A 12,034-nucleotide genomic window follows, 5' to 3' on the forward strand; every position below is an offset into this window, starting at 1 on the left:
ATAAATAGTCACAAAAAGAAAAGTGTTTGACAATTTTTCAAATTGTCACAAATTTCCAATAAAATTTTGCAATTTTGCAGGGATTTTAGACCATATCTTTTTTAGTACATGTCCAAAATAATTTTAGTTGCTTTTAAATAGTTAATAAAAATTATTATTATTCTTTCCTCAAAGTGTTTTTGTAAAAGTTATGGATTGGCTACGACTCGCTATACTATAATAAAACAAATTTTGTTCCGTTCCTAATTATTATATATTCAAAATCCCCTGCATCATTTCCAGGTTCCTAAGACAAACCATCTTAAGAAAAAAATAATGCATCATTTTACACAACTCCTGCGAGATGTGTGAAACGGTAACTGTACGATCCAACAGAAGTGCCATTTCACTAATTTCTGATGCTCTCTAGTCGTCGTGCTCGCAGCACCGAAGTCAACGTGCAAATCCACGCTTCAAATCCCCTCGAAAGCTAATTTCGCAAGTGCAACTTCTGGCGTGTTGCGACCTCGGTCCACTAATTACGGTGGGTGGGTAAAACAAGACAACGAGGTGCGGGCCGGGGGTGGCGCGGCTGCCTCGCAAGGGGCGGTTTTGTGTTTGCCGCAGTACTGCACGTGTAGCGGTAATGTAAGTACACAGACACGGCCGGGCTGGCGCTCTCTGTCATCAACATGATCGCACCTCACCGGCGCAAACAAGCCTAATTGTAGTAGATAGCCTCCGCGCGCGCGTCGACGCTTTTGCTTTCTCCTGCCGTGCACGCGCCGCGTCTTCAACGCCATCCCACATTTTTAGCCGACCGCCGACGAGACGACTTGCTTATCTGCCGCGCCGACTAATTTAACTGACTGCCTGCCGGGCCCACAGACAAATGCCTACGTGTATTTTAATAATCGCCCGCAAACACGGAAGGAAAGCCTGTTTGTTTGAATCTGGAACCGTGTTTTCCTGATTGCTAGCGCGTGAGTTCCTTGAAAACGGAAGTAAATGAAAAGAGCCGCGCTCTGAAATTCGTTTCCCGACAGACCTAAGTATTTGCTCGACGGCGAAACTTTGTAAGCATTCCTGACACAAGACGCCCGAAATCCAAACTTTTTGCTCGTTCATCCGTGTAGTGTATTCGTCGGAGGCAGAGAGAGTACATGCGTACTTAAGAAAAGAAAATGCATTGCTCCGTGTCGAGAGCTGAGGAAAAGCAGCTCAGGGAAATAATCGTAATAATAAAAATGTAGAGAGAGAGAGAGAGAGAGAGAGAGGAAAAAAGGCATCCTCGGTGCGTCGTTTTGCCGCTCCTTTTATTTAATTCCCGGCTCAGACCTGCATCCCCGAGGCGCGCACGTTTCAACTTTGTTATGTTTGCATCATTATATCAGCGCAAAAAACAACAAGCGAGCAGCTTAGGAAAATAATTGCTTCAATTCCTCCTCTGTACAGCTCGTCAGATGATGGAGTGAGGAAATAACGCTGACGTATAAGCACGGCAAAAAAACCAACTCTCCACGGGAGGTGTTCTAATGCAATATAGAGCGCCTGAAGATTCAAGTGTTTATGCAACCTGCCCAACAGAAGCGACGTGCACATTGCCTATGTTGATATATACGGATAGCACAAAAAGCGGATGTTTTGTTCTTTATTAATTATGAAAATATTATACCCTTCAAAACTCTACCCTGAAAATTTGTTTTTTCATTGATTGTGTTTTTGAATGTATATATTAAGGTAACTAATTATTCTTGAATTTGAAATAATATCATAAGGAACATCTAGGCAGCGGGAGCCAGATGTGCGATAGAATTGGTTCGCACTGCGCATATCCAAGATGGCGTCTGAAAGTGGGAAACAAAAAGCTCTTTTTGGATTGCCGTTCGAGTGTCAAGAGTTTGTTTTTACGATCCAAAAGACATAATTAGTCCACAAGTAATGCAAATTATGATGAAAACTTGGTTCTTTTCGCGCATTTTCACGTGACCGTTTTTTCGCGCCATACTCCACCGGACGCCATATCTGCGCGTCGCACGAACCTGGACCCCGCTGCATCTAGGGACTCATAGATGAACAAATTTAATGATGGAGTCTATTAAATTTTAAAAGCTTCCTCAAATTTTAGTCTAACAGTTATTTTTAATTGAAAGTGGTTCAGAAATTGCAAGAAATTTGTGCCATGTTTGCGTTTACCTCGACCTTGAACATCAGAAACTTTAATCACGAGAGGTTTGACATAAATAAAACGGTGTGCAGATTGGATTGTTTTGTAATCTCCTTGTTATTGAAAATGCCGTTTCCAGACAATTAAAACTTTCAGAAAGACCCAACCTTTTTTTTCCTCGAGCGAGCGGTTTGCCAGACGTGTATGCACTTTTCAAGTGGCGGTTGTTTGCTTGCTCTAGATTTATGGCTCGGTTGGTAATCTTGCCTCAGAGCTTCGGTCGTCGGATTAAAATCCACAATAAATTAAATCAACAGCAAAATGTAGGCCAAACAACATTAGCATCACCACCATGCATGGTGGCTCGCCTCGCTCGCTAGCGGTAATAAAGATTCGACGAGCCAGACTGCCGTCGCAAATAAAATATCTGAAATGGGAGGGAAAAACGAGAGTTTGCATGTCTATAATTTACAAAGGAAGACCAAGCCTTCTGGCTGCATGTGAATGCGAGAGAGGGAGCGCGGCCCGTCGGCCGGCGGTGGCGGTCGCGGCCCAGAGGAACGTTAAAAATGTGTTTAAGCAGACTTGATAGGATGTCCGTGTACCATAGATAAAGCGCAGATCCGTGGCGAGAATCGGCACGCGCAAATAGAGCGTCAGAAAGGAAGAATTTGAGGATATATAAGTGCTGTTTAATATTATCAGCAGCGCCAATGGCTCTCTCGCCACGCAGCCGGATCAACTAGCAGCGTCAGCCAAAAATTTCGGTCCGCACGCATTATTGACCGCAAAATGGTCTCTCCCCAGTTTGTTTAGCAGCGAATTTAATGTGCCCAAGGAGTAAATATCGCTGCGGCTGCCACACTTCGCGGCGAATTCCGCCCAGTTTCCTTTTTCTCTCTATCTCTCGCATGCAGAAACTGGAATGTTGTGGCTTCGTTTCGAAATATTGAAGCGTTACAATGTATATTCATGTTAATACAGAGTGCCATAAAAGAGTCGACGACATCTTTCGCGAACACACAATTTTGATTGCCCCGAGGAAGAAGAAACAACAACTCTGGTTTATACATATTCCTTTTTGTTTTCATGCAAATAAGCAGCCGACGTGATGTATACCAACCCATAAAACAAAATCCCACCCGATTTAAAACGCAAAACGCCGGTCCACGACAGAATAAAGTGAGCTAGATATTATCTGAAAAACAATGACTAAAAAGCAACATTAAAAAGAATTCAAGTCCGGCTCCCTCGCCCACTGGCCTTTTATTTGGTCATTTTCGATTGCGTTCTGGCTAGCCGACGCTGCTTAAATGAGATATAATTTCGACGGAATATGATAAAATTATCTTGTTTATTTTCGTTTTATTCTCGAGTAGATATACGGACACGCCGCTTTTTATTATTCACCACCGAGAGAGAAAGAGCGAGCAAGAGAGGGAGCCTTGAAAATTTTTATTCTGACGCATTGGGGAAATAATATTTTAAGGAGATAAGCAGCGCAATTGCTGGCGTTGAAGTCTAACCCGCCAACCAAGTCTCTCGTTCTCTTCCGTCGTGAAAAGCAGAGCCGCCGCCGCCGCCGCCACGCCACAACAACGGCTTTTTATTTCAACTTGGCCTAATTTTTGACGCCGGCTATATTTCTCTACGTCTACGTGCGTCCTCCAGCCGAGCAGTTTGTCACTTAAAATTCAATGCTCCAAATTTATCGGAGGCTAAAAAAGGGGTGAAAATATAACGAACCTTCCTCCGACGCCCGGCTGAGTGGCTTCGCGTCTGCGTTGTCGCTTGCTGGTGTTGCTGGCGCGGAAGCGTCTTCGGCTGCCCTGATGGCTCTTAGGCCACTGTTGTTGTTGGTGTCCTTCGAGGTGGCGCCTTCGCCTTGAACCCTCTGCTGCTGCTGGTTGGAGCCAACACCTTAAATTAAAAAAATATACGATGACCAATGGCACATTAAATCATTGATTTATAATAAAATTCCAATATTTCAGCATTGTCAGTAATTTATTTACATATAACCAGAAGTGCAATTGTTATGATCTTGAATTTTATTTTGTTTTTAGGGTCGAAGATTTTTTTTTTCCATGGTTGAAGTCTAATTGTTTTTAACAACCGAAATTTAAAAATCTTCTGCATGGGTTGCTGCATTTTAGTGTGTTTTCTAGTGTTCATTACAAGAACGTGTGATACATTTTGACATTTTTAATAATTTATTCACTTTTGCGACCAATTGAAATGAAAAAAATTGTTCCTATGATTTTTTTTCAAACAATTCGATTTTTAACAAATACATTGTCACCTTATCCTCTAATCATAAGAGATGTTCCTAAGGGATCACCCCCAAAATAAGAAAGTCGCAATCAAGATCAATCTAGACACATCGCGCAGCCGCCAGCGTCAATAATCGCAAGCAAGGGGCTCATACAACTCTCCCCAGTCGGAGTCTTTTCGCCCGACGAGCTCTCGCGGTACAATCGCGACGACACACCAAGTGGCAATTAAAATTACACGCGCCACGTCATAATTCTCATTCTGCACACATGTCTGCATCAATTTGACGATTACACGCGCGCTTGGCTCGGGACGGTCTCGGGGGCTGTGTCAAACCAATCTGATTCGCAATCTCTCTCGCCCGCTAAATAAATTTAATCCTGCGGCCGCACCTTAAATATTTCACGGCCGACCCATACGACTATTATGCATAATTAATTGAAGTTAAACTTTGCACGAGAGGGCCAAAAAACACCGCAATGTTTCTTGCGCCGGGCATTGTGTGTGTGTGTGTGTGTGTGTGCCTTGTGTTCTGGTGTTGGGTCCGCCGCCGCCGCTGCCGCCGCCGCGCGCGTTCATTATGTAGAGATAGCTACGTACGTGTGTATGCATGTGGTTTTGTATTTATGCATATATTTAGACCGCTGCCTACGTAGGCCAGAAGCCAGCCAGCCAGCCAGCCAGCGTCTGCGTCAAATTATTTCCACACAGTGTGAGCACCATATACACAAGACCGGCCAGCCAGAGGGGAAGAAGATTAATCACAGTGTATCTTTGCTTGCTTGATGGCCTTGTTATTACATCATGTCCTTTCGAGCCCGACCGCCCTTTTTGCGCCCCCCGCAGCTATTATGCCGGCTAACTTCAGAGGCGGGCCTTTAAACAAATTGATTGCTAACACGCTTGAACCTACAGTGCAGACCTAATCCTGCTCTTCAATTGTCTCTTACACGTAGCCAGTTATTAATGACTTTGCTAATATTGACTTGACGAGTAATAAAAAGAAGTGTGCAACCCTATCCAATGTATCACATTCACAAAAATCTAGATTATTGTCTTAGGCTGCGCGCTATAGGCGCACGGTGACGTGATTTAGTCTTTATTCGGGAGGAAAAAAATAATTGAAACCCCATATCTGAAATTGCATACCGTCGGGCCATAAAATATCAATCTCCTTTATCATCGCCTGCAAAATGGAACGGGTTAATTTAGTACGCTCAGCAGGGTAAATTTATGGCGTCGGCTACAAAACTGAGGAAACTTTTCCCCCTGGCGCGTACTTTATCAATAATCGCAGCGAAAACAGAAGAAAAAAGTAAGTTTCATTCTTCTCAATTTTTAATTAGCAGAGGAAGAAGCCGTTAAAAGGGAGAGGGAATAAATTTTGGGTGTCAGCCGAGGAATCTGTGACATATTTCGCTGATGGCCAAAGTTTGCTAATTGCGTCGACTCCCCGGCGACCCGTTGAATTATTTTTCCTCGGTTCCGTGAGACACGCATCTTTTTTGCTCGGCTCGTAACTCTCGCGCGAGATGCGTCTTGGCAGGTGGAAAAATTCATAAATAAGCGCGCGCGCGTGTGTGTGTGTGCACACATGCCGCGCGCGAACGAGCATCCCTGCAAGAGTGGAGAGGAAGCAGGTTAGTAGAGGAAAACTTATTTCGCGGATAGCTCCCCGAGGAACGATTGAAATGAGAGTGTACGTACGGCTAGGTACCCGCGCACATCTCGCTGCAAACAAAAGGAATCCCTTGCATTATAATAATGTGTGTAGGCGGCCGAGCCATCCAACCAACCAACCAGAGAGTATATTGCAAGGATTTTCCGCCCTCGTCCGCCCGCCCAGACCCTTTTTGTCGAAAAAATATATTGCGCGCGGCTGGAATAATTTTTAAATATATTTAGGGCCAGTAAAAGAGACACGTCCTGTGTGTTTTGTGTTTGGTATTCCGCTCGCTACGTGGCAGAGTCACATAAATTAGCCAAATGGACAGAAAATTATTGTGTTCGCCCGGCCTGCCTGCCTGCCTACTGGTCGACCGCATTAATAAGATTGTGCGGGGCAGATAGCGGCGAAATTGGTGTCCTTTCCAAAGATACCATTGACCTTTCTTGCTTACGGCCGAACCGACCGAAAAAAAAACATAAGAAAAATCGGTCGGAGGCGGGGCACGAGGAATGGAGAAAAATCAAAACACTCATAGACAGCAATTGTCCTGCTCGCTATCTCGAATAAAAGTTTATTTTGTTTGGCGATTGCCTTCAAGCAGTCACATTTCATTTTCAAATCGGCACTAAACTATCCATTTCCACACAAATTTCTTATTTACGGCGCGGCCGGTTTCCCTCTCGGACCCTCAGCATAATGAGATTGATCAATTTTCGGCGGATAAGGGAATAATTTCATTACTCAAACGTCTGCTGGAGCTGCTGGTGAGCTTGCTGGAAAAGCAGCCAACGAACGAGCCAGCCAGTCAGTCAGAGCCAAGCATTCGTACGTAGAGTAATTCAGCTTTGATCTCTGCCAATGTTTACATTTTTCTTGAGCGAGTAATTTTTCAAGAGCTCGTCCGCTTTGTGCGCTGGCTGCTGGCAAATGCACGGGGTGCAGAGATAAAAGAGTCGAGTCGGCAAAAAGAAAGCAGATACATTTTTTTCAAGTGCATTGAAATTAATTTTGAGCCATTATCTCTGGCCAGCATGCTGATATCGTGCGCCTGGCATGATACGAAACACACAACGAGCGCAATTGACCCAGAATCATTGCAACTGCCTGTCTTTGAGCTCGCTTTATGAGAACTTGGCTTCGTGTGCACCGCTTTGATTGTTATGCCCACGTGGAGGGCGGAAATATCTCGCTGGGAACGCAAGTCGCGAGCTCTCCTTGCAATACACTATGTTTGTTGTAATGAGAAGCCCAAGATTGTGTTTGGAACATTCAATCAAATAGGATGGTTATCGTTTGATTCAACGCAGCTGCTCGTACATAAATTAAACATGGAAAATCGTTTGTTTTGTAGATAACAAGAGAAAATGGATTATGATAAAGGAGTTGAACTGTTTTAATTAGTTCTGGTGGCCGTGAAATTAACATAATCGTTTTTGTTGAATGCTTTTTAGCAAACATGCACTTGGAATATATTTTTAGAATGATCCACAGCTCCTAAAAATTTTCAAATTTGAATAGGACAAAAATAAAGTGAAAGAATGTGTCTATGATCAGCCGAAAATCATCAAAGTACGTTTATTTTTTAGTTTAAATAATTCCCTCGGATTTTCAAATACTTGTGTAGTGTGGCAAAATTAATTCAAAATAAAATCCAGAGAAAAGAAACAACTGGACAGTTAGGATTATTTTCCCCCATTATTTAGAGCAAAATTAAGATAATAGTTGTTGCGGTTTTGACTCGTCTTGAAATTTCAAAACCGCATTTCATTACATACGTTTGGAAGCAAAGAGCGGGCCTGCATGTGTATTATGTGTGCGTATACGCGCGTACACCGTTAATAAGAAATCGCGCGAGTAGAGCTGCGGTTTGCTAATGGCGCGGCGCATAATTAAAACGATTTTCGTGGGGTAAACGGCATAAATTATATTTCCTTGAGCGAGACCGCCGCGCTGTGCACATTTTGCGTGTCTCACAAATTTATTTAATATCGCACGAGAATGTTTCGGGGGTGGTTGCAGGAGGAGGGGGTGTTGGTTGCTGTCGTCGCGAGAGGGATATATATATTCATGCGTGTTCTGGCTTTTTGCATGCTACAAACTGCCGCCGCCGCCGCCGCTGCGAGTAGCAACAACTAACAACGGCGATGACGATTTGACCATACGAGAGCAATCTTCCTTCTTGCTGCCCATAAACACGATGATATACGGCGCTGCTAGAAGGGGTTAATGGCGTTTGTGTGTTTCACTTCTTCCTCGCGCCGCTCCAGCAGACAGTCGGAGTCTGCGAGTGCGAGCTCCTTGCGTGCGCGGCCTCTGTCCACTGCTTGGCCGTCGCCGCAAAATGCGTACGCCAAGCTCCTAGAATGGATGGATGTTGCCAGTCGGCTTTTGTTCTTTTCGTCCTTGCAGCGCTTATTCAATTTTGTAGCGCGTATATCAATGTGAGTGAAAATTTTACGAGTTTTCCAGTTTTCCATCCTAAAAGTCTCAATGATTCATTTGTGAGAAGATTTCCCAAACAATTCTAGGGAAAAAGCTTATTCAACTATCGATTTTTTTACTTTTATCTGTTCATGTGCTAGAAAAACGGTAAAACTTTTAAGATTTACCACAAGGTTTGGACCATTTTAATTTTCCAGGTTCCACGTCTCTTTGCATTAATTTTAAAAGCGTTTAACAATGTTTTCGTGTGATAGATTTCATGTCCACTCTGCAAAAGGTGTTGCTATAAAAGAGCTTTCTTCTGTACAAGAGTTTTAAAGACTTTTTTTTAGAAGCGTAAAAAAATTATTCATCAAGACAACAAATTATCCAGTCCTTGAAAACTTTATTCAGTTTGGATAATCGTTTGTTGACGAATTTTAATAATTTTACATTGCAGTTTTACTTTTATGACGTTTAACATTATGAATGTAATCTCAATTATTGAACTGTACGAGCAGGAAGGTAGCAATCGCTGGCGAGAGTAATTTAAATCTCGTTTCCTCTGTGGAACACACATTCACTGTAGGCACGCCTTCAATCTGTGCGGGCTCGAGCACATTACTCACTTGCAAATGCATGCCTGGAACTCATTGCGAGTCGGTGGCAAAGGCAATGGGGTCAATTGGGCGATATTGGCTGCAATCAGAGGACCAATTTACACCTGAGGGCCATATGCATCAGCTGAGAGAGCGGAGGAGCAGCGACAATAACATTTAAATATTACATTATTCGCCTTGCCATCGCAGACGTGCGGAGAGAGAGAGCGAGCAGGGAATGGAAGGGAGGCGCTCCCTGAAGGGGTTGGCCGAGCATCGATGAAAGTGGCACATTTAATTCCATATTCATTGTTATTAGGCGCCGTTGCTTGTGTATATTTAAAAAGCGCGTTAAATTTCACGAGGCGCCGCCGCTCGCTCGCTTGCGCGTCTTTTTTTTGCTCCGCGTCTTTTTCTCGCTCTCCGCCGAGTTCGAATAAAAATTTAGCTGGCGCCGTTATGATTATTATTCGCGGAATGGTAATGTCGGCGTTAGGAGTCTATTCGGGCGTCGTGAGTTGCACACTTGGTAGCTGTAAGTACAACAAAATCCAAGTCGGGTGCATGCATTTTTTATCGCGCGCCCCTCGCTGTTCATACATACGGAAATGCGCGCGCGGCGCGTTATTGGACTCTGGTGACACATTGCCGGCTCTCGCACATGTCCTTTCTTTTCCAAACGCGCGCGCCGTGAAAAAGTAATGCCCGCCTCGTATTTTATGCATCGCCCCCGGCCCCAGTATCAGGTGCTCTTGGGCGCGTAATAAACTTGGCCCTGCTGAATTATTTCAATATTGCATACGACGTGGGCCGGCAAAAATGAAAACGTCGTCCGACAGGCCGGCTATCAGGTGTTTTTAATCAATTTTAATGAGACGAGCGGTGTGTAGCAAATAGCAAACCAGCCAGCCAGCCGCTGCTTTTATTGTTGGTTTGTGTCGGCACCTCCTTGGAATGGGCCATGTGGCCCATTATCTGTCAGGTGGGATCATAAAAAAGTGGTGGCCCTACACTGACGGCCAGGGAGCATTTCGCTCCAATATCCATCGGTGACCGGCAGTAAAATTGAGCACACGCCGCACGGCTTGTGTGCAGATGAGGTGTCGCCTGCTTATTTTCCGTGCTCAAATGCAAATGCCGTGCCGCGCCCATAAATCACTGGCACCCCGAGCAGACAGCCAATGATTTTTTGATGTTTCTGAACAACTCCAACGGAAAAATGCAGATTTCTTTTGATATGCACTTTATTGGATGGCCACGCTGCTAGCTGGCCGGGAGATGAATTGATCTTCCAGCCGATTCTGACAGAAAAACTTTGCGCCCGCTGCAAGAAGCAAAATGCAATGGTGGAATGAGAGATATGACCCACTTTTTCTGATGATCGGAGCACTTCCAGCTAGCTTTTTTTTTTGTTATTTTCACAAAATGTCCAGACACGTTCGGACGTTGGCCAGCTGTGCTTGCAAAACGTCAAACGTATACAAGAACTTCTCAATATGTGTCTAACATGATCGAATTAAGCAACTAGACCATTCACGTGTCACAGTCTTTTTTTATTTTCAGTTTTACATTAATCAACTAACTGAATTATATTTTCATAATTAAAATAAACACGTAAAAAGGCCAAGGGGAAACTACTGCCGTTAATCAAACACGTGATCAGACTGCTAATCAACAAATTCACTCGAACCAGCGGAATTGAAAATAAACAAGAGTTGCCTGGATGGAGCGAACAGAGAAAAATCTAAAACAATCCCGGCGTAGTTGCAAGCGAGTTGAAGAGCCAAAGGATGCGCCGCTGGTGCCAGGCGAATGAAGCAGCGAAACGAGGCTCTGAATCGCATTTTTATGACGCCATTACTTGCAGGAAATCGCGTGTAACGTTATTATTTGTAATCAAGTGACTCCGCTCGTGAGATAATTTAATTGGCCTAATTCGTCTCCAGGTGCCGCTCGTGGTGCACTTTTTCCAGCAAAAAAGCCATGTTTGAACTGTACACGGAAAGGATAATAAAAGTAGAAGAGAGAATTGCTGCATGCGATAAAACTTTTTCTTACTTAGCAGGATATTTCAACGTGTGAGCAGTTGGTTGGGGGGAAAACATTTTTGCCTCTGTCAGTAAACGCTAATTTAGATTTCTGCGAATTTTACAATTCATTAGAATGAGGGTTAAGGCTGTTTATCATAAATTTATAAATGAGATCTTCCCTGGAATTGAGACGACGGACTGTTAAATGATAATGAGTATTTTAATCACTTAAGTTTAATTAATCTCTTTTAATCAGTCAGAGACCCAAAACCACGTAATAATTCATACTCAGGCCTGACAATATATTATGTAATAATATTTTTTATGATTTTTTTAAACATTTTAATACCATTTCTTCACGTTATACAAACAAATTAATGATTTTGTCCAACAATAAGCATTTCCCAAATCACGTGCTGGCCAAAAGAGGGCGTGCAATTTCAACACATTCACGTCAGTCAAAATAATTTGTCAACCATAAGCAAGACGTCAACATTCCGCTGACATTATCCGAGTTTGAAATCGCACGCGATAATTTGCTGTGTGACAGCGACCGAGGCAAATCCGGGAAAGTAAAATTTGTCCAGTGGCAAGTTGCACACATGTGCGTTTTGTGAGTGACAGAGGCTTTAATGAAGTACACGCAGTCATATTTTTCGGTACGTGCATCCGCACAAGGCCGGCCGGCGGGCGCTCAATTTATCCGGCGTATAAATCAAGCCGGTCTTACCATAATTACATAGCGTTTCCCATTTTCATTCGCGGTCGGCTGCTTTATGGCACGAATTTTTACCACCATTATTGCCAGCGGCTCGAATTATGCTTATATACGGGGAATAAGCATGCAATAACACACGCCGGCGTGCTTCATTTCAATTATTCTGTACACACGGCC

At 43.6% G+C, this 12,034-nt stretch overlaps 1 protein-coding gene across 16 annotated transcripts in view; it reads right to left on the minus strand.

Moving 5' to 3' along the window:
* Camta (Calmodulin-binding transcription activator) overlaps nucleotides 1-12,034 on the minus strand; it is a 195,506-nt gene that overhangs the window by 136,840 nt on the left and 46,632 nt on the right. For all 16 annotated transcript variants that reach the window (XR_010575787.1, XM_065497362.1, XM_065497363.1 and 13 more), the window contains one exon: nucleotides 3,893-4,066. Coding sequence is in view for 15 of the 16 variants with exons in the window: in XM_065497362.1 (XP_065353434.1) it covers nucleotides 3,893-4,066 (174 nt within the window). In the remaining variant the exon portion in view is untranslated. The remainder of the gene's footprint in view (nucleotides 1-3,892; nucleotides 4,067-12,034) is intronic.

The sequence above is a fragment of the Cloeon dipterum genome, chromosome 1, assembly GCF_949628265.1.
Source record: "Cloeon dipterum chromosome 1, ieCloDipt1.1, whole genome shotgun sequence".
NCBI classification, from domain to species: domain Eukaryota; kingdom Metazoa; phylum Arthropoda; class Insecta; order Ephemeroptera; family Baetidae; genus Cloeon; species Cloeon dipterum.